General features: G+C 40.4%; 1 protein-coding gene across 15 annotated transcripts in view; it reads left to right on the top strand.

Annotated features, from left to right (window-relative positions):
* pleca (plectin a) overlaps positions 1-23,550 on the top strand; it is a 102,107-nt gene that overhangs the window by 47,306 nt on the left and 31,251 nt on the right. For 3 of the 15 annotated variants that reach the window (XM_044334854.1, XM_044334853.1, XM_044334864.1), the window contains 3 exons: positions 17,457-17,518; positions 21,108-21,197; positions 23,152-23,229. In XM_044334854.1, coding sequence (XP_044190789.1) covers positions 17,457-17,518; positions 21,108-21,197; positions 23,152-23,229 — 230 coding nt within the window. Of the gene's footprint in view, positions 1-2,333; positions 2,437-4,730; positions 4,910-9,162; positions 9,741-14,543; positions 14,674-17,456; positions 17,519-20,001; positions 20,017-21,107; positions 21,198-23,151; positions 23,230-23,550 lie in introns of those variants that run through there. The other 12 variants (XM_044334852.1, XM_044334861.1, XM_044334865.1 and 9 more) reach the window with 8 other exon arrangements.

Below are 23,550 nucleotides of genomic sequence, written 5' to 3'. Positions count from 1 at the left end.
GCGAAATTTCTCTCTGCATATATACTATATAAAAATTAATGAGTCTGTGGATCCAATATCCATGTGCTTACTGTTCTGCTGTGTTTGGACATGTATGACTGATGGAGTTCATTCTGCCATCTGCTGGATAGAAAGTGACCTACTCTAAGTACTGTCCTGCTACTGCACAATATTAACATGTAAAACCTGCATGAAAGGATACTGACCGTCCAGTCAGGTCATTTTATCTGCATCTTACAGAACATGTAATATTCCCCACAGTTCCCATATAAATGTTGATGAAAGCCTGAATAAGATGTTAGTTTGACCAGTGCTTCTGCTTAAGTCACATATTAAACCACCAGGCTTTACCTTAATACGCAGTCTGCGTTACAACTTTCCATTGTCAAGGCAGATATATGACTAAGCAGAGACTGGGAAATGTGAGTCCAATTAAGCCACACTCAGCTTTTCCTGTCTGTGCCTCCGCAAGAAGGGGCGAACCAGCCGAAGCAGTCCAGATGAGAACATGTGGCAGTTGCCACCTTTCATCTGCCCTTCAATTTTTTAGCCCAGCCTGCAATGAGTTTAAACTCCAACATTTAAAAAGACCATACTGTACTTCAATGGAATAGCCACAGTAGCACACAGAGCTACAAACCTGCTGTCTCATAGTACAGTACTATGTGTTGCATTTGTTTCGTAATATAGTGACAAAGAGAAATCATCAAGAAACCACTTGAGCTACGGATGGAAATGAATTACAATAGAGACTTCATGGAGGCTTTGATTCAACACGGCCAAGGTAGGAATCTTTGTTATTGGAACAGTACTGTCGTCTTACCAAAAGGTGTCAGCATAGAAATACTTTATGGTGAGTCTCAGCTTATGGAGAGGACCAAAGAGGCTGAAGCGGTAGGAGTGTGTCTCTCACAGCCGGTGTATCAGATAATCCTATAGGACAGGTCTTTGCATGTCTAATTAAGTGGCAACACATTGTTTTAAGTGTTCCTAGGATTGTTTTTTTTTTTTTTTTTTACCAGAATTGCACCCTCTGTGTTTTCTTTATTATAATGCCAGTTGTACAGTGAGTGTTTATTTAGAGAATAAGACTGAAGCAAATTACAGTTCACAACTTTACACTGAAGACCTTGAGTTAGACACCACCCACGCTGCCTGGCAGTGTCTGGGATCGGGTTCCCTGGTGTTAAATCCAGGGGGGTGTGGGCTGCGGGCAGGCCTCTGACTGGCTACTTTCTGTCTCTCCCCAGCACAAGATTATTATGGGTGAATGCTAGGCATCACGGTGAAGTACAAGGCCTGGGTTGGCTCAAGAATAACGCACAGCTGCATAGATAACATGCCTTTAAGACACGCATACTGTATGTTGCCTGGAATAGAGTGTATGAGAGTGCAGAGTGCATGGTATTATTATTTATCTTTAGGGCTGCAACTGATAATTGTTTTCATTATTGGTTACTTGTAGAATCTCTTGATTAATAATTTAATTGAAAAAATGTACAAAAAAAGGGAGAAAACTTCAAATAAATTACAACTTAAAATAATTTGTTTTTTCCTGAAAAAGCAAAAAAATATAATACATAAAAGTGGAAATTCGTCATATTTGAGAAGCTGGAACCAGTGAATGTTTGGCATTATCAGCAGTTAATCAATCAAAATTGTCAAATTTTATTTTGTCTTTTCACCAATAAATTAATCAATTAATTTTTCAGCACTGTTTATCGTTAGTGTATCTTAAAACCTTCTACACAGCTCAACACAACTAAACTAAAGAAAGAATCATGACCAAAAGGAAGGATTGCACTTACAAAGCCACAGAAGTGTGCCAGTGTGACCAAAAGTCAAATTAAAAAAAAAAAGTGGGGTTATTGTCTAATATTAGCAAAATGTTCCAGCTCTCACTGTTTCAGCTTTAAATCAAAGCCACTGCTCTAGTAGTCATACAGAATGAGCCATATCCTGTGGATATGGTGCATAATTGCACTGTCTCCAACTTTTTTATGACTTTCACAGAGAAGCCTTTGTCACAGTAGCTTGTTGGCAAAAATCATCTTTTCCGCTCTTTGTCTAAATCTTGTATGAATATATGAATGTGTCCCTGGGAGTTTCTGCAGTCCTGCACATGGATCCCATCCAGTGACGCTCGTCAGAAACCACCACGCATGAGATGCTGTTTCCACTGAGGAAAGCCTCATGAATTAAATCAAACTTGCAACGCTGTCTAGGTTTTACTTCCCAGCCTTGCCTCCGGTTCCCCTTTTTTTTTTTTTTTTTTTCTTCTCTTGCTTTTTCAGCACGCCCCCCTGGTTTTGATCAGGACACAATGTTATGAGGTCAGATCTGACTCTTTGGCAGTTCAGTATTTTCTCTAAAAGTTGTGAAGACGCTGAGAGAAGATGGACTTATGCTGTTGTTTCTGTTCAGGACCACCAAACGGTACGTTTTTCCTTTCATGAGAAAATATAATTTTAGAATCTATCTTTGCACATGGTGATGCTTTAAGAGAATTAAACTAAAAAAGGCTGACTTTAAATTCCTGCATTTTGCATGCCTTTTGAGGGCAGTGCCACTCCCAGGATCATTATTGTTTTAGAAGCTTGTAGATTAAAAACATCTCTCACATTCCTCTCATTGCTCACCTAAACCAACCTGTGCTGATAAGAAAATGTTATTTTATGTTATATCATTAACTATTAAGCCTTTTTTAACTAAAGTCAAAAGAACTTTTTACTTAAAAGACTGTATAGGTGTGTGAAATTGGGATACATTGCATACATGTGAGTATACCGAGCATGTATCACAATATGGGAATCATTGAGCAAACACATGTGAAGAGAGTGGGAGTGGGTTGACTCCTCCCATGAAGGAGTGGTGGAATGAATTTATTTCAGACATCTGTACTGCTCCCTTCATTTTATTCCCTTTGCTCAGTCTTCGCTGTAACTAATTGCGAAATTGAGTTTCCAGTTTCTAGAGCTTTGGGTGTTTGGCTGACATTTTCAAGATCATAGAAGGTCTCACCCAGAACGAACTGCCAAAACTTAAGTCCAACTTCACTCAGTTGCAATCACCCTTTCTTCCCTGTTGCAGCTTCTGATTTCAACTGGTTGTCTTTTTAAATTTATTAATGTCATAACATGCTGCATCCTAGATTTTTTTCTGGCAGTAGAAGTGCTGTAGATCATAAGACCATCCTGAATTCTTCTCTGTAAAAAAAATTTGACATTGTTCTCATGTCAATGTCAACTTGACGTTTAAGTTGTAATGTCTATTTCTGCTCCTTTTATGGAGCATGGTTGGCGTGCGGCATCGCATTGCCTTGACTGCATGATCATGCCCCTTGTCTTGGTGTTGGGTTTCTGTGTGGCTTTAGAGATGAAAGTGACACTGTTAGTGCTGCACACCAATGCCTGCACAATGTTCTGATAACAGAACATAAACACTGGTAAAGATGGCATTTTGCCCATGCTGCATGATGCTTTTGATGTCTCAATAGTGATGCAAGCAGGTGTTAAGTGTATATTATTGCAGTTGCAGTTTTTCAAGGGCTTACAGTCTGTGCACAGCTCTGTTCTCTTAGGTAACACTGAAAACAAAAGGTTTGTTGCTTTAATCCTGAGAACAAGGAAATGCTCACAGTGGAATTCACTGGTGATCATACAGAGACAGACAGCAGAGGTATTTATGGTTGATTGGCAGGTTTGAAAATACCTAAATTACTTGAGTTTAAAGATACACTGTCAGACAAACTGTCTCGTTTGAAAAGACATTTTCCCCCCAAGGCTCTTCACTGTTTTAATAACAGGTCTCGTCCAGAAGAAAAATGAAAAGCACTCACTGATTTAAGGGTTAAAAAAAGTAGTTTGTATTCTGGAATAGTTGGTGGTAAAACAGTATCCAGTTAAATAGGCTTCTGGGAAACTCATAGGCACTGGTTGAGCTGTCCAAACATAAGGAAGCAATTAGCATTTAAGGAAACATTGTAAAGTTACATAATGAGAATGAATTGATAGCGAGGGGGTTGCTCTGTGAGGGGAAAAATGAAATGTGGAGGCACGGCTTCAGTGTAAACATTTGGAAAAGGAGGAAGGGGCTGGCCTTGGATAGTCTGTGACTCGTAAACCAAAATGGAAAATAACTGCAAGGGGCTTCAGTGAGTGAAAGAAAATCTTATGGAGTGAATGAGTAAGAACTTTGACACAAGCTCAAGGTGGATTTCACTTGTACTTCGTTTTGCCTCTTATCAAGGTTGACCTGAATGAGCGTGTTGTGTGTGTCACACAAAACAGCCTCATATATTATTAACTCCTGCAGATAGGCTGCAGCGAGTGAAGTAGCAAGCCAGTTCCTGTAGGGCAAACCTGTAGACTCACTTCAGAGGAGGAGGGATCTTTTTAACTTCGTCGGGGCTGAAGAGTTACTTATGCTTGGAGAATTTGAGCGAATTTTGGACTATGAGTGCAAGTTTATATATAAGAGTGGATAGAAAGGAAGGAGAGGAATTGTTAGAGTAAAGTAGAGGGAAAAAGGGGGAGGGAGGGAGGGAGGGAGGGAGATCAGCCACTTCAGCTAGAGCACTGAGTCACAGGGAAGAGAGGAGTGGGAGGGGTGCTCATTCGTTCTTCTCTCTCTTGTAAAAGTCACGGACAACTTGGCTGCAGCTCTTGTTTAATGTCCGGGATGGCAACACACCCCTAGGGGCTTCCCCCTCCTCCTCCCCACCACTCCCCCTCACCTTTCACCCCCCGCCACCAGCCCTCCCACCTGTCTTCAGAGCCTGGGACTCTCCACTTTGTACCAGGCCCGATGCCGACAAGCCCCCCTGGACATGTGTTCCCAACCCTGGTGGTTGTGGGTCACATTGTTACCTTAATCGCTGTTTGGCAGTGGAGAATACGCAAGAAGCAAGGTAAGAAAAGCTGGAAAACTCATTGCTACTGAGGCTTACTTCAGAGGAGATGACGATACTGTCCCTAAGGTCTTGAAAGGACGGTAGATCAAAGATTTTTCAGTGCAAAATAGTTTCTTGCCGGCTGTCCTCATCCGTCGTCTCTGCTCTCTCTTGTCGTGTGTGTTTTTGTGGCGCACACTCCACTCTCTTCCTCACTCCCCCCGTTTTTTTTTTTCCTCACACGTCTCAGTTTCCTGTGGTATGGAGATGTTGTAGTTAACCCTGTGAATGCTGGCTGTAATTTGATGACGTCAGAGCTGGAGTATTCTTTGCGATTGGAGGGTTTTGGCTTCGTCACAGCTTTGTATTAGCTTTGCTTCTCTGCTGGGGGTTTTCCTTGAATAGTATCTCTTTAAAAATCACTCCATCATTTCGTCAAGTTCTGTCCTTGTAGAAATGAGATCAGAGCTGTTTGGCTCCCTTAAGGTGACTTAATGTGAGTTTAAGCTCTTTACTATTCAGAGTATCTTGACTTTATTTGTGGTTACTCCTGTGTTGTTAATTGGCTTGTCCAGCCGGTTTCCTCTTGGAATGCTTAGAGTTAAAAGTTAAGCATATCCTCTTCACACACCAATCATGTGGTTCCAGGGAAAAAGAATTAAGAATCTATTCAGTCTACTGAACAGCCTGAAGGTTACCTCCAGGCATCTGTGACCTTTAAAGTCACCAGACACGCCTTTGTTCACCATATTTTTCTGTTGACACAGCTTGCAACAATAGAGGCTGTCAAACACACCTGTGCAGGAGACACACCCTGAGTCAAATTAAAGGATATCTGACAGACAGTCTGCAGGTGCAGATGGAGGACAATTGTTTTTTTTTTTCTGCCTCTGAGTATAATATGAAAAACCAGTTTGCACAGTCGGCACTCTGAAGCCTAGTCTACACATACACAGGTATTTTTGAAAACGTTTTTTCCCCCTTTCATTCTCAAAAAAAATCCACACAAGCATCATAATCTCCATCCAAATGAAAACACAAAACACTGTCAAGAGCATGCAGCGATATCACACTAGCCATGTTGGCCAATCAGAAGCCTGTATATGAATGGTCATGCGATATGTGTTTTCAGGCGTGTTAGTATGATCAGATTATTTCTGAAACGGTGCTAAAACACTTGTGTGGACGGAGATCGTTTTCTTTTTAAAATGAAAACCTATTAGTGTGGACGTAGTCTGAAACAATTCGGCAGACTTCCTACAAACGATGAAGCAGCGCAAAACAACCTAAAAGCCTCAAGTAGCCTCAAGTCACATGATAACTCCTCTACCTGCTCTACAGTGCTCACGTTTTGTCTAATTTCAAATCAGGATGGTGTAAACTGTAATAGGATGCTCATCATCTTGTGTGCTTGGTTGTTTTGCTAAATTGAAGCCAGGTATTGTACTTTTCCTTTATCTCTCCCACTGGTCTGAGTTAGATAATAAACTGCACAGTCCTTTTCAAAGGAAGTGGAGGAAAGGACGCACCTGAGTAGATAAAGGTACTTTTCACAGTGAATTGCCTCAGTTTGTTATGACAGGAGAACTATCATTTTAATGACAAGTCATCAGAAAAAGGAGAATAGCCATGCAGAGACTTAATGTGGAATTCATAGAACAAAAGCAAAAAGTGAGAAATTAAAAACATATTTTCTTTTTATCCCCAAAATCCACCTTTTAAATCCATCTGTACCGCTTGACTATGTATTCAGTAAACTGCTCAGCTGAAGTACTGATCAAGGTTCCCTGGGCGAGTAGTTTGACTGGTAAATAGCAGGCAAACAAGGCATTGCAAAACTAGGCTGCGTGATATCTCTGCCTACTGTCAATATCCAGCTGATTTGAATTTGAAGAGATATGCTTTCAGCTCTGTATTTGCCGCAGTGCAGACAATAAGTCTACACCCTGTACATCAGCCACGGTCATATTTCCTCTTCCCAGACTCTGTCTGCACTTTAATGATGTATTTTTAACAGAGCAGGGACGTGTTGTGATTGATTTCTGGCTGTAGTGTTGTCACTGTTTACATTACAGGTCCAGTACAAGTCAGAGATCAGCAGCGTCACATGCTGGATTTAACGACACAACTTGTCCACTCCTGTAAGTTGAAATATAGTTTGCTGGAGCAACAAGATGCCTTTGACACAGCAGGAAGGTGAAAGTAGGTAAAAGGGATTTCAACCAGAGCCAGGTTTAAAAAAAGCTCACCAAGTGCCGCGCATGGGGTTGGCTACTGGTAGTAAACTTGACACTGGGGACGGTGGACTGTGTATCCTGGATACCGTCATAACAAACTGCAGGAGAAGTTATATGATTTTCCTTGACGAGGCCCCACGTTGATCCTCTGGACCTTTAAAAGACTCCAAGTGCTGTGGGTATGCACGCAATTAAGACGTCATTTGCGCTAAGTGATTATGAGTTTCTAGAAATCATAAACAGTTATGATGTTCAGCAGGAAGCTTCTGTTGATTTTGAACACACTTAAGCGCCGTCTCTTGTTGGCTTTCACCTTTTCTTTTGCCCTGAGATTTCCGTTCATGATTTTGTATGAAGCTCCCTGAAGATTCAAAAGATTAGGAAGAGCCATTTACTTCACAACACCAGCTTCAACACCGACTTTATCAAATCCATTTAGGAAGCCACACCCAAATCTGCAGCGGTGTTCACGGACGGCCCTGCAGACTGGCGGCTCTGTCTGCTAAACCACATGCCACATACAGCACATTGTAGGATTGGATTCAGATTTTGGCTGTTGGTGAGCAGCTGTGACTCACTTTGCCCGCCTCTTGTCACTGTGGTTGTAATAACAGGCTTGAGGAGGGAAGACAGCCCACTCTGCTTAAACTAAAAAGTGAAACAACATGGCATGTTTTGAAAACAATGCACGCCCACCATACACCCTACATGCCTTTCGCAATAACTAATAAAACAAAAAAAAAACATTAGTGGTAAACCACTCTAGTATTCAGGCGTGTCTTCTGTCATAGGACAGTGTCCTCAATGTTTTCTGTCTGTAACTATGTGTTTTTATTTATACTGCTGCCTGTCTTGGCTGTCTCCCTTGAAAAAGAGTTTCTTAATCTCAGTGGGACTCTCCTAGTTAATTAAAGGTTAAATAAATAAAATACAGTACATATAATTCAATACACGGTGTACCCGTGTTGGTGACTCTGTCACATGTTGATGCAGGAGCTTGGCTCTGATCTGTGTTTATGTCTCAGAGGGTCAAGAACCAGCATCCGTGTCTCCTTGACACGCTTTGTGGAAAAATCTGAATCATTCCTTTTAGAAAAAACTCCCATTTTTAATAAGTTCAAGATTAAAGACGTAGATGTAATAAGAGATTTAGTTATTTTATTTATTGGTGTTTACTGATGTTTTCAAAAAGGCTTCATTGGAAACACAGACTGTGTTTTGCTGCAACATTTGTATTAACACTGTTGTGTTCCAGAGAATTAATCAGATCAGATGGCTGCATTTCTTATCGTTCCTACTTTGAATATCACTGTCCAGATGTGCAGGCACGCTTAAAAACTTACTTACAACATCCACAGAAAACGCACAGTTATAGGTTGTAATTTAAAATACAATATGAAAGACTAGTTGAAGGTAAATAAGAAAAAACACTGAAAGTATACTTATTGTGCACAAATTCATAGTGCAGAGATTCACACACTCTTTTTAAAGTTTTGGAATATTATTTGGCTGACCTAAACTGGAAATTTAAAAGCTTTATTGTTCCTTTAAGTTAACGTTATTAAAAAATAGATCTGAGATTTGCCTGATTTGTGATTTCATTGTCTCAGCTGTAACTGAAGATCTTATATTGTTGAAATTATACTCTTTAATCTAGGCTGTACTTTAAAAAAACACTCCTCCTCAATAAATAATATCTAATTACTATGACATGCAATAGTTTGTTGGCTGCCTTGAACTGAAAATAAGACAATGCTCGTGATTGTGAGGTGTTTCTCAATGTTACGCAAAGAGGAATAAACAAGAATCATAAAAATAATTTATGACCCACAGCTGTTGTGGATCATAAATGTGTTAATGTTGGGAGAAAGTAGGTAGCCGACGGGCAAACGTTGCAATATGCTCGCTGTCAAACCTGCACTCTGCCTCACAGAGAGAGAATAAAAAGAAGCGTCGCTCCCTGGTTCTAATAATCACACATCAGACGTGTCTTACCAGAAGTTAAACTAGTTTCTGCTTTGCATTAGGGAGCCTCGAGGGGTTATGTAATCATGGGAAAGGCATAGACATTACACATGCTAAAATAAGGACGTAGCTTGAAGTCCTCCGCAGTCTATACAATCCTCCGGTCTATGTATTTCGGGGATGTCCCTCCCAGGCGCGCTTTAATAGCACAAATCGTTATTACGCACGGAGGCGACAGCAGAGCAGGATGGAGCAGCGGAGAGCTCTCATATTCATCTCACTAAACAAAACAAAAGTGGGCCGGGCTTTTCAAAAAGTGTCTGCAATCTGACACGACCCTATGTTTTTTTTTCCCTCCTCCATGTGGCTCGAGTAGAGCAGAGGAGAAAGTTTTAAGGGCTGGGACCACTTAGGAGAAATACGCGTATTTGTGGGCGTTTTCGAGAAAGTCCGGCGCGCTCTGCGTTCACGCGGCAGCACAAACACACACACCAGGATGGCTGAAGTGGAGGGTACGGTGCATGCTGCTGTGCCGTCCTGGTGCGGCGGCTTGGATCGGGAAATTATATATCGACGAACTAATTACATCCATGAAATGAGCTGCGAAGAAGTGGGGTCTCATCTGTACAGCCGCATGTGCTGCGCAGGTAGGTCCGAGCGCTCAGCCGCCGTCTCCTTCTCTCAGCGCTTGTAATAGGAGGAGGCTCCGGTAGGGAGGGGCTGATGGTGATGATGTTAAACTTTTCCATGCCTCCTCCCAGAATACAACACGCCCCAAGGGCCAAAATTGAGTGCAGCGAGCAAAGATTTTTCAGTGTTATGATGTTATTGTCATTTTATTAACGTTAATGCGATTTTTCTGTTTATCAGTGATCTCATCAGCTCTGCTCACACAGAGCAGGTACAGTAATGTAGAGCTGAAAACATGGTCAATTAAAAAAAAAAAAAATACTGTTGCAAAATTTTTGATATCAGTCCAAGTCGTTTAAGTATTTTTAAGCAGAAATGGCGAAAATTCGCTTTTTCCAGCTTCTCAAATGTCAATATTTGTGTTTTTAAATAAATCTTTTATGATAATCAAAAAATAAGGAGGGTTTTGGAATAAGTGTTGTTTTGAATACTTACTTGGAATCTGGTAAATTGCAATAATTATTTTGTCACTCTTCTTTGATATTTATTAGACCAAATTATTGATAGATTAATAGATTTAACCATTAATTGCAGTCCTACAGTAATAGTAATGCAAACTCTTTTTTAGGGTGTTGTCTTTATGTTTCAAACTGAGATGTGGAGTCTGTTTAATGATCTCTGATGATAAAAAAAAAAAGGATCATGTGTGTGTTTCCATAAGTCACTACAGCCCACCCGCACTTCTTGACGTGATCACCACGTTGAACGACTGAATGTTTACTCGTCACTGACGATCAATGAATACTCTGACAGTGACTGAGTAAACTCCCTGAGCAAATTCAGTTTGTGTGCTGAGAGGATTAGCCTGAATAATCAAAGTGAAGGGAAACTTAACTTACTATTTGTTTACCTGCTGATCCTGCTTTGCTGAAAGTGCTACAAAGATATTCTGTCATTTCTCAGTTTCTCTGTATTTCTTTGATATTTTAAGAGCTGTGAGAAACGCTTTTTTTTTTTTCCCCCCCTAAAACTTACAGTTCCCCAGAGGTCTGAGGCCAAAACCGCTCCTCTGTAAACAGTACGCTCGCGACTGCTGTGTGTTTTGTGCTGTGTTGTCATGGCAACCGCTCTCACAAATCACTCTTCCCACAATCAGAAGTGACCATCCATGAACAAAAGTCAACACTGCAGTTCCCCAGTGTGTGACCTTGGAGTTTCTCAACAGTAGCCTCAGAAGCTACTAGTTAGACATTTAAATTGATTAAAGTAGACTTTTCCCATGTTTTGTATTGTAGCCTTTTCATCAGAAGAGGGAGACAAACTGTGTTGAACAACAAGCTCATCCTCTCTGATATTGGCTCGGCTGTCATATCTGAAGATCATAAATCCAGCAATTATGCAGATCTCATATTTTCATAACTGCAAGATAGTGAACACCATGTGTGGCTGTACTCCCTTAAAATGATGCTCTTGAGTTAGACTCATCAGTCCATTTATACTCATGGAGAGAAAACATAATGAAACATAATGAGGGCAACTCCAAGGACAACTTTTAAAGACAACATTGCCCATTGTTGCCTTTTGGGTTCATTGAGTTTATTGTCTGTCTGCAGCCCCCACTTTTTTTTTTTTTATCCACAGCCTATCAGCACCTGAGTTTGTTTTGAAAAGGAAAAACATCCTGTTATAACATTGTTATCTTGACAGTCAGAGATCCATCTTCTTTTGTGGAAGTGCATACCCTCCTCATTGCCAGCTTCATGCTGGATCAGTCCCATAACGCTCGGGGGAGCTTCCATTCCTCACCTTGGCGAAGTTCCTCCCTGAACCGCCCAGCATTCATACCAACATCCCTCCATCATAAACCCCTTCAGGACCTGCGAGCCAGATGATACCCGCTGTCGATTAACATTGTTGTCCTCGGTGGGACTTGACATCGCATGCTGTCACTCGCACAGAGGAACAGGCAGACTGGAGTTTTTTCGGGCGTGGGGTGTTATCGTAGGAAGGCGGCTCCTCCTGTCTGTGAGGTGGGTGGGCGCGCCCTCAACAGGAATGCATAGACTTGTATGCTTCTCACGGCAGAACTGTCATAAAAGTCATATCAGCTCTCACTGCTCGGGTTTATCGCTGCGTGTTATCAGTAACAGGGAATAGAGAAATATCCACACAGTGCTGCTCTGTGTGTACCAACCAGCCTGTTGTAGATAGTGGCTGATAACTTTTTTTATGCCACATAATTACATCACCAAAAACTTTGCACCTCTTTGTTACTGTTTAAACATGCATATACAAATATGGTCTTTAAATCAATAAATCAACACCAACTGTACTGCAGTGTCTGATAATGTCATGACTTGCAGTTCATTAACCATAAAACTTTGAAATTTCATTTAACTTCTCGTCAAGCATGTGATGATTTACACAAGTTATACTTTGCTGATTTAGAGATACAAGAATCTTTGACTTCTCTCTGTTGTCAGTGACTTCAAGGCCCATTTTAAAGTCTAGAGTTTCATTTCTAGCACATACACAGCTTATAGGTTCACATTGAGTCTAGGGAAGGGGGCAACATCAGCAGCTTCCATTTCTCATGTCCTGACAAGCCACCTCCCTCTGCAGGCATCTGAAGAATCTCTATTTTACATCCTTATGTAAGTATCCGCACAGAAAATTGATGCTTACAAAGGTGAAAGGTGCTGCAGGTATTTAGGTGCTATGGGACATGTACGGGGTAGGGTGGAGGTGCTGGTTTAGAGCTCCCTAGGCATAAAATTGTCTGCATGCTTACTGCAATGCAGAGTTTTATTCTCTCCGAAGATTATGTGCGCAGATGATCTTAAGCAGAAGTTGTTTGAAGTGTTTCATTGCATGAAAAAGATACAGATGCAACAATTGTCCTTTTCTTTTTGCACTCATGCACATAGACGCACTGTTCAGTCAATCCACACACAGACACACAATAGCTGCTTTGTGTCTGGGATCATTTTCTGCAGCAGTGTGGTTACCCTATTAAGAGTTTTTTGAGAGCCAAGTCTTACTGCCTCTTTTGTCCTTTTTTTTTTGTCTGGTTTGTTATTGAACTGGCTTGACAGAAGCTTTTATACAAGATTGGAAATTGATCTAAGAAAAACAGTCCAAACCAAATCCCTCCAATAAAGTCTTGCAGGTTGTTCTTATTAGCGATCTTCAATGCCTTTATTCTTTCTGCTGCTAGATTCTCTCCTGTACACAACCCCCCCCCCCCCCCCCCCCCCAAGAGAAACGTTGTCGGTGCCAGTTTCTCTGTAACTATGTCCTGACAGAGGAAGAGCCTTCATACTTGAGGTTTTTCTTGTGATTGTACCACGTTGAGAAAGGGCTGAGGACATTGTTCCCACTGCCGGGCACCGCTGCCTCCTGGTCTCCTCTGTGTTTAGGAACAGGCCTTTCATTGAGTCCCTGTGGAGTTGTGTGGCATGTCCAGCCTTCCCACCTCTGACCACACACTTGGGACTGTTAGTTTGTGCACGTGGAGTTCACTTGAGTTGAGGTTAACAATCTCCACTGGACTGATTTTGTACAGCTTGGTCTAAATTAGGGAATGCCTACTTTTCCCAATTAGTGATCTGTGCAGCCTTTTTTGAAAATGGAAGTTTCATGCAGTAGTTAGTTGGACACACTGTAGATTTTAGGACAGCAGGGTTTCTGTGCTTTCAGTCTTTCCTACAGTAAGAAGACCTGAGGTAAAGCCCTTGTTTTTGACACACAGTGCATGTGCACAGTGATTTTAGTGCATCACTCAATGAAAATAACCAAAGACATTGACATTGTTGTCAGTTTTGCTGATGCTCTTGTTAGTAGTGACTGGAAGGGTTGTACCAGTGCAGTATAAGATTATTAACTACAATTATTTATGCTTATATTTTACATTATTGCCAACAATTCTCCAAAGAATGCCGCAACGACCAACCATTTGTTTCCAATCATTCATGAAAATTTACTTTCATAAAGGAGAAACTTGCTTGAGATTTGTGATGTGAAACCAAATCCACAACACAAAAAGTGATGACACATTTCATTGTGAAAATGAGTCATGTTAATTTCGTTGATTGTGTTGAAAATGTTGCTGTTTAACAGCCAAAATCATGACAGGATTATCAGATAACTGACAAAAACACTGAGTGATTACCAGTTTTACATTGTTATACATCTGTGAAATTAACTCAAACTAGAGGCAGCTTGGTATAAAATGTAGAAGTAATTTATAGTTAATGAAGTAAAACATTCAAACATCATCACTTTTGGCTGTTAAGAGGTTGAGTAGCAGCATTTCAAAATCAGTGCAACTGTAAAGTCAACTTAGAGACACGTGGACATTATTTAAACTCTACATTATCTGTGCATTTGTACGTAATCTCTGCAGAGGTCTGTTTTGGTTGGGTGCTCTGTGAGGGTCTTTGAGGTGTGGTTTGATGGGTGGGGTCGGGGTTTACATAACTGGGCTAGGCCAGGAGGAGAATCTTCCCTCTCTTCTCCACAGGCTACTCCGTGTTGAATGACAGCTTCTGACATTGTAGCCTGCAGGCAGGCATTTTACAAGAGCTGGTGAAAAGAAAAAAAAAATTGTGAGCGTAGAATGTCAGACACAGCAAACAGGGAAAGGGAGGAAAAAAGGGACCAAGACTTATGTTAAGGAACTGAATCAGTGGCTTGAACACTCCCACATAACTACAGGATCCCTCGCTGTGGAGCAGTGTTTCAGGCAATAAGAAGAAGTGGAAGTCTCATAACAACGTCTCCTCTTAACCTGCAGAGGCGTTTATTTTGTTTTTGATCACTAAGATAACGCCAGCATGGCGATGGAGCAGAGATTCAGAAACTATTCCTCTGACAGTGTTAGTAGTGACGGGGTCTTCGTAGAGGACTCCTACTACCAGGGGATGCTCAAGGCCATGGATCACAGGAAAGGTAGAGTTTGTCCCAATCTTTGCTTTGTTTCACTGGTACTGCCTTAGACCTTTATGCATTTTCTCTGCAGCTTTGATTGGGAACTACAACTCTGATTCAAAGTTTAGTTTTAGTGCAGGTTGTTCAGTTTGTTTCTCAACAGCTCACTGTCAAATCTTATCAAAACAGTTTGAAAATCTTCATTATTTTGTGGGGTTATTATATATTATGAAGAAAAGGTATAAATCTATTTTAATGTCTAAATTTGCAAAGCAGTTAGAATCCCATTTTTTGTCTGTGGTGGTCTTCTGCCTCCCTTTTATTAAAAGGGCCACACCCCTTAATGTGTCATGACTTTTCCTCTTTTTATTGGTCAACTTCGCTTACACCCATTTTGAGAAGAGACTGAAAAACAGAAAGATTTATGACAGGATTCACTCTCATCTCACTTGTTTTGCTTCAGAAATGAACCAACTGATCTAAATCTTTGCTGCTCCAGAAGAAACAGCGTTCATCACAAAGACGACAGATATGAAAAAAACACTTAACTTTGCAGAGAGTTCAAATACCTTCAATACCTTCTACTGCAGTAATCATATGCTTCAGCCAGACATGTTTTTTCTTCAAGTGCTAAAAACAGAATATCATATTCAAAAGCAGTTGTTTCTGTTTGACTGTTCACATCACAATTGCATTTTTCAGCAGCAGAGTGACAGGATGATTTGTCTATGTCTCGCAGCCATATAGCAATGAGCACCCGATATCGGAGACCTGATATCTCTCACCTCACCTTAGAGGTTTCTTTGACTCATAGGATGAAAGAAAACATCCACAGCTCACTCTGCAGCTCCAGGCTACAAAAGTGAACCTGGCAAACACATTATTTGTAAGACGGATCAGTAAAGTTTGCTTTTCTGTCATCTTCATTTCACTGCTTTTAGTTTTGGAATATTAAGTGCTTTCAGCCTCAATCTGACCTTGATCCCTCAGGTTGTATTTAATGGCACGAAGAAGCCGAGCAGCTAACAAAACAGTTAATGTGTCCACAGTTTGGTATTTTTTTGCATGGTTTATTGTCTGCAGAACAATCCTTTTTTTCTGTTTTAATCACATTCATCCAACCTTGATACAAAGCAGTGATTTCATGATCCAGTGAAATAGCAGAATTTCTTGGCTTTAGCGGTTTATTTCCACTTCTCTGTTTAGACACGAGTCACAAGCGTGCTTGTGAGTCAGAGACATAATGCGACCCTGAAATGGGCGTTGGCACCACAGGATGTTGTATTCTTTTGGTTTCTCTGTTCCCTCTCCATCCGATCACTTCTTCTGTTATACATGAGCTTTGATCCAGATAATTCAATCAAGTTCCTCACATTGTCTGACTGATAAGAAAATTCAACATAATGGCTTTCACTGTCTTGTCAGATTTATAAATCTGAAACAGTAAGTCACACTGTGTCGAATCTGAACGACTTTGTTCCGAATCAGACTTGTTTCGTTAAGTCTTACAGGCCTCCTGTGTTTGACAAACACTCTCATCACTTGTTAAAGCACCATGGTGAAGAAGTGAAACCCTTCCTTTCCTTATCCAAACTTTGGATACTTTCCAAACTTATACCTGCTGGTATGTTAGGGCGCTTGTTGGAATATCACACCGTGAAATCAAAACCAACAGTTTTGCAAGGTGAAACATGTTCCTGTAGAGGACTGACAGATGTTATTTACTCACGTTTTCCTTGACAAGCACAACACCTTCCTGTCTTTGTTTTAATGGAGGCATTTTAAACAATCATAAGAGGGAGTAGGGGTCAATTGTTGAGTCATCTGCTGCATCGTCTGCAGTTTATTGTCTCTGCTGGCATCACATGTACAACGTTTGGGTTTCTGGCTTTGGGGAGCACAAATATTTATCAGACTGTTTTTGACTCTGGGAAAACCAAATTCAATTTTATTTGTATCTCAGTGATTCCCTGTAGGGTCTCATCAAATGTGGGATTTTGGTTTTGGATGCTTTACCTCATTAAATTCAGATTTTGTATCAGGGGTCAGAACCCCTCTGAGGGATCACAAAATAAATCTTTTATTGGATGTGAGATGACTATGAATAGGAAAGGAAAAAATCTATCTCCGCGCAAACAAAATTGTTTATTTGTTTCAGACTTTGCTCCAATTATTTGCCTTTTTCTTGCGTAATACCTGATAATTTTACCTCATCTGGCCTGTAAAAACTATTCAAACAAATACATCTGAGAGGTAAAAGGTAAAAGTAACTGCTCACTACTGGTTGATAATGCAAGCTGTGACGATGGGCAGCACGTAGAGTTTGTGATGATACTGTACCAACCTTTTAGTTTGAATTCCTTTCTTCCAAGCAGCCATTGATTTCCATTCATTTCACTATGTAAATACAATTTACAGACACCTGAAATGTACTTGTGATAATCTCAGCTAACACAACACAAGTCGTCTTATGGTTACAGTAATCAGAGATTTCAATACTTGAAACCAAACACCAACATTTTGTAACATATAAAGTTTTCAGATCCTCGTCAAATTAAAAATTACTACCCAACAGCATCATAACTTTGACAAAAAATAAAGATGACAGAATATTCAGAGTGATGGGTTATTTCTCTCAAGCATGTTTTATATTTCTGTAAACTGGTTTTAATAGCTTGTTGACATTAATGGAAACCATAGGGTGGCTGGATGGTAAGACATCTATAAAACTTTAGTGATTCTGGGAAAATGTTAAACAGTTGTATTTGCTAAACCGAGCTTCTGTCTTGTCTGTCTTTCCACAGATGAACGGGACCGAGTTCAGAAAAAGACCTTCACAAAATGGGTCAACAAGCACCTTATGAAGGTAAGATCCCACTGCAACAACATTTACTAGCGCAAATACTTATTTTCACAACAAATATACAATCAGCTAGGTTGAAAAAGTAAAATATACTTAAGAAGTATCAACTTCAGCTCATTTGTGGCGTACAGCTCAAGGTGATTTACTGAAGGACTCCAGATGTCCTTGAATGACCCTAGAAGTTGTTGTTGTTGTTAAAGTCAAATTCCAGCCTTTTCTTTCATATCCCTGCTGGTTACAATTGCTTAGATTACGTAAAAAAGATTTCCTGAGAAGATATTGGACTATCTGATTTCTCTGGAAAAAATTACCTGTAAGTAACGGTACATCAACCGGGAAGAGAACGCAAAGCAAAATCGGAGTTTGATTCGCCACACCTATCTCCAAAAAGTGAAATGCTCTGGAAAAAGGTGAAAAACATTATACAAATCTCTTCTCCACGCACACATGCTATTTGCATTAACTGTATGCGTGTCAGAGAGTGAGTCATGGACACCTGGCCTCGCTTTAGCTGGCGTTCGGGAACTTGTGGCATTGTGGGTCGGGCTCACTCAGGTTTCACATCTGGTCTCCAGACTGTCAGGGCGGCTGCTCAGGGCTCTGCAGGGGAACAGGAAGCTCCAGGACTGAACTCCTGCACTGAATGGGGGCCACCCTTGCTAAATATGTTTGCACCCCTAATACTGTAAGGCAATACTTCATAAGCGTTCTGGCCTATGACTCTTAAAAAGGAAACACTTCCTGCGTATAATATGTATAATATGTAACCTCCTGATCTAAGTAGTCAGGTGCAGACTGTGGTGCTGCAGCAGATTATCATATTCAGTATCAACTAATTAGGACCAAAACGATAAGTTGCAGAAGTATAATCAACAGCAATTTTAATAATTGATTGATAACGATGATTTTATCAAGCAAAACTGCCAAACATCCACTGGTTCCAGCTTCTTAAATGTGGCGATTTGCTGCTTTTCTGTTTGTTTGCTTTTTGTTTGTTTGTTTTAATTTATTTAATATTGTTTTAGCTGTTGGTTGAATAAAACAAACAATATGAAGACTTCACCTCAGGGTTCTGGGAACTTGAGATGGGAACTTTTACTCTGTTTTCATTGGATTAGTGAATCATTTAATCATAAACAATGCTTTTCACAGTAATTGAAGAAAAAGCAATCTTATCTTAGCATTTTTGAAACTTTTAACAGCAAATGTTTGGAGATTTTTCTTAATTATTGACTAAGACTATATGTTATCAGACAGATAATCAATTAATGTTCTGTTTACTCATTCAGCAGACCAGTGGAGGGAGATTTTACCCCCTTTAAGTTGTTGATTAACTATTCCCAGCAGGCAAAAGGCAAGATTAAAAGATTTCAATGCTAGAAATATTTGTGTTCTTGGTGACAGGTTATGAATTATTTTGTGGAGCTCGTCAGAGGGAACGTTTCTGTAAGACACTTTACTTAAAAGTACCCTTCAAATAGATCATGTAATGTTATTTTATATTATGGCAACAAGAAAAGAAGAAAATAATGTAACAGACCACAATGTTTTTTGTATATAATAGGGATCACTGAGGTTTCAAGTAATAACAGACTAGTTAAATTATATAAAACACAAACACCAAAGAACGTTGCAGTTGCATGTTTTTAATAAACTGCATTTTTATACTCTAACTGTGTTACTGATCATATTTTCAGGGAATGTTTTAGCTGCCATGGAACAAGTGTAAAACCTGTCTCTACCTGGAGTGTTTCAGCTGCGTCTCACTGCTCCTCAGAGGCACGTTCAGGTTGACGAATCCTTGTTTTCACACAGGAACTGAAGTGTGTTTAACCGCGAGGAATGTCCACTGTCTTCCATGTGCGTCCTGTGACACGGGGCTCTATGCGAGATGACTCACAGGCTTTGTCGTCAGTCGTTGTTTCTTTGTCGGAAAATCCCTCAGATTTGGATCCAAAAAGACGCGAGAGGGTCGGCGATTTGGCTGCCCCCCCCCCCCCGAGGCGTTTTGGACTCATGGTCACGAAAGAGTCATGGGATTAAACTGTGAGGCCGGGAACACTCCGTTCTCGTGGTCAACTGTCTCAAAAGTGCCATCTACTGTAGCATGTTTTACATCTCACTTCAGATTACAGGGAATGAAAACCAGACATTATTCCTTGTTTTATTTATAAGTGTTTTTATGTAAGTTTATCCAACTAGAATCAAGACCAGACCAAGACTGCTGAAGCACATTTACATTCACAAGAACTGAAAAACATTTTTTTTTTTTTTTTACTTTAGTTTCAAAGATAAAATCAAATAAATAAAATGATACAGACCATGACCAACTGTCTTTGTCTAACATCAGTCTTATCAAACCAGTGTCTGCGTGCTTGTCTTTATTTTCTCTGTTCCCACACAAATCCCCACAGTTTTATATCTTCTCTCATCAAACTGTTTCCTTTTTCCATCCTTCATCCTGTCCTCCCATCCTTTCACATCAGCACTGGAAGGCAGAGGTAGGTCCTGTCTGTGAGCAGAGTGCTGAGTGGACATACAATCATTTCTGCCTGCATGTCTGTGTTAACATTTTTCCCTCCCTCTCACCCTCCCTCCCCCTCCCCCTCCCCCGTCCTTTACCTGCTGCTAACATTCAACCTTTTTTCCCCCCTCATTTTAACAATTTTCTAATGGCTATAAGAGCCTTTTCTGCAGTGCAGCTAGTCTTTAGATGTTTTCTATAACTCCATTTACAGTTAAACAGTTAAAAACTAAAAATGTACTTAAGTGTTAAGCGGCATGCAATAAGATTACAGGTGGTGACCAGCAACTTCTGCTAAGTTTGTAGTTACATGTCTTAAAGGAAAATTACGCCCAAGGAAAACTAGTGATTAGATGATCAGAGAAGTTGCAAACAAACCCCAGTTTTTACCAAACTAGTTAAAAGTTAAAAGTTTTAACCAGTCTCTCTATTTAAAATGCTCATCATATTTTCCAGCCTGTGCTCATGGCTCAATTTCGACTGTACTTATGTGCTTCGTAGTTATGTGCACGCTGTTTTTCTATGCAATGAGGGATTGCAGTCGACATTTCTGAGTATTTGCTTTAATTTTCACCTCTAAATGAGCATTTTTGATAATCTGGTTAAACTGGGTGTTTGTATACAGCTCATATGATCATCTGAACGTTCATGTTTCTTGTCCTTGTTAACCTGGTGGGTGAAACGATACCATACGACCAAAACTGCAGTATGAAAATGACACTAATGTTGTAGAAAAATCCTTGAAAAGAACCCCAAATATGGACCCTTTTGTGACTGCAGAAGGCAGACAGTAGCTCAAATCCCTTACTGTGTTGCTGTGTCGAGGTCCTTCCCTTTATGTTGCTTTCTTTATTTTTAGCTGAGGTGTTATAGTTTAATTTTTAGAGGTTTTTAAAATGTAATCGTGCCTAGTGTGGAATTCCTTGCTATTAATGTTGAGGTGGTCAACAACTCCAATGCTGTGTGCAAAATAACTTATTCAACACTGGTGTTGACATGATTGGAGAAAATATTTCCCTGAAGTGGAAATTATCACTAAAAACACTATCTCCCCTCTTCTCTCCGCAGGCCCAGCGACACATCACCGACCTGTACGAGGACCTCAGAGATGGACACAACCTCATCTCCCTGCTGGAGGTGCTCTCTGGAGAGACACTGGTGAGCTTCGGTGACGTTTGATCTTTAGATGTTAGGACATCTGCTTCTGCTGTAACCCCATGTTCTGTCCAGTCCTTTATTTCTCTCCTTGCTCCCCCCTGTCCTACAGACTTTATTTGCTGTCATATGTGTTCTACTGTCCAGTCTACTCATTGTATCTCAGACTGCTCTAAATGTTTATCTTTATATTATTCTGGTGGTTTCTTGTCTCCAGTCTTGCATGTGTTGAATTTGATTCTTTGGAGATTCTCGGACATTTCAGTACATGCTGAGGTTATGCGCTCTCTTTTCCTTTACTTACCTTACCACCGGTCTTTTGGGACCTTCTGGTGATGTAGCCTTAAAACACTAATCTTCATTCTTTGCTTTCATCTCGTAACCTTACTGCACTGACTTGTTTGAGCCCTGGTTTTTTTCCCTTTTTCTAATTCCTGTTTGCTGACCTTTGCCCTGACCTTTCCTCCTTTGCCTCTGCCTTCCTCTCTCTTGCGATGCAATCTTGCTGTGGTAGCCGAGGGAACGTGACGTTGTGAGGAACGTTCGGTTGGTGAGTGGCGCCTGGACTGTGGCTGGCCGCCTCCTCGGGCGTGGCATGTGTCACCACCCCAGGTGGCTGCTGGGTCGTGCATGATGACAGTCACACTCCCTGTAATGTCCCGTTCTGTGTCCAACATTGTCCTCTTCCATTTGATCAGTGAGCCGGCAGAAACTTATAAGTTTATCAGGTGTTATCTAAGTAGACAAGAGGTGCATGTAGTGTTATTAGTGGCTTAAGTAGGTTTAAGTAGTTGTATCACTTCTAGTTGTGTATAGGTCCTGCAGTTGTTGCTTATACTAAAGACATTCAGTGGTAGTTATTTTTCATATGTAAAGTCAAGAAGACAAATGCTAGGATGGAGACCAATATGAGAGGAGATTCATCCTACAAATGACAATTTTTTTTCATTTTCATTTTCATTTTTATTCTTTGTGTAATTTTCCAACAACGTAGTTCATGAGTCCAGTGCTTTTTGTCAGCACAGTACGACTGAACACACCGACAAATAGATTTTTTTCAAAATATTCCTTTTTGTGTGCCAGATTCACCAGGAAATGGATTATGTCAAGGACATTTCTTGTCTCTGCAAGATGATTTTCATACAGCGCTTAAATGAAAAGACACAAATGACTGAAATCATAGAATGGAATCAAAATTTTGTTCTTCTTTTGCCTTGAAAGTCTTTATATTTAGCCTAAAGCCTAAACATGCAAACCACTGGTATTGTCCTCTTAAGGTTGTCTAGGGTCAAACAAGGATTGCAAGTACTGGATTGTACCTCACTGTATTGAAAGCAACGTTGCATCACTGCAAGCTGATACGTCGACTAATTCTGCAACAAAGCTTGGCTCAAAAGCTCAAAGCTTGAAGCATATATGCATGTCATGGCTAACACACAGACAGCTGGGGTTGAGGGTTTAGAAATCGTAGACGTGTATTGAAGATGCTGGACTGGACTCAGTCATCAGTTAACACAGGACCATTCATAAGAAACAGGAAAAAGCTGTCGGTAGTTCTGTGAGAAAACAAGAGTTGCGACTGATGTTTGGGAGAATCACTGAGAATGTTTATCATTCATTATCATGCTTTCACTTGCAAACATCCTGGCTGGATCTTTATTGCATTTCAGGGTCATGTAGAGTCAGATCTGGTGAAGGTCTGGCCAAACGCTTTGATCACAACCACGCAGAATTTGAATCACACTTCAAATTTGCTGTCTTTTTTTTTTTTTTTTTTTAAGTTTCCAAGACCATGACTGTAAAGATAAATAGAGTAGATCTTTTCTTTTTAAACACTGAGGGTGTTGCTGGACACTGAAACACCTGTTCCTCAGTCATGGGGTCTTGCTGTTTGTTGATCATTCAAACCTCATGTGTTCTCTCCTCCTGATGTTTGGTGTCTTCTCGTCTCTTACAGCCGCGGGAGAAAGGCCGGATGCGCTTCCACAAGCTGCAGAATGTACAGATTGCACTGGACTTTCTCAAACACAGACAGGTCGGTAAAGATCTTTTATGCATTGCTCTAAAAAAGCAGCATTTTTATTTAGATTTTCTCTGTTTTCCTCCTAGTTTAGCTTCTGTTTTTCATTAACTACCGTTGCTTTTTTTGTTCCACTTGTGGAATGGTGGCTTCATTTTTTATGTCTCCACATTAGCTCAGATTGTGTTTCATAATTTTAAAGGATAATTTTGGATTTTTTCAAGTCCATCTTAATACAAAACTCACATGCCATACGTACAGTGAAAGACTTATTGGTTGCTATAATCATTCCTCCTCTCCATACTGATACCTTCATATTGTGACCACGTTGTAAGA

This window comes from Thunnus albacares, chromosome 19, assembly GCF_914725855.1.
Source record: "Thunnus albacares chromosome 19, fThuAlb1.1, whole genome shotgun sequence".
NCBI classification, from domain to species: domain Eukaryota; kingdom Metazoa; phylum Chordata; class Actinopteri; order Scombriformes; family Scombridae; genus Thunnus; species Thunnus albacares.
Note: the sequence above shows the minus strand (reverse complement) of the source record. Positions and strands in the feature narration are given on the sequence as shown.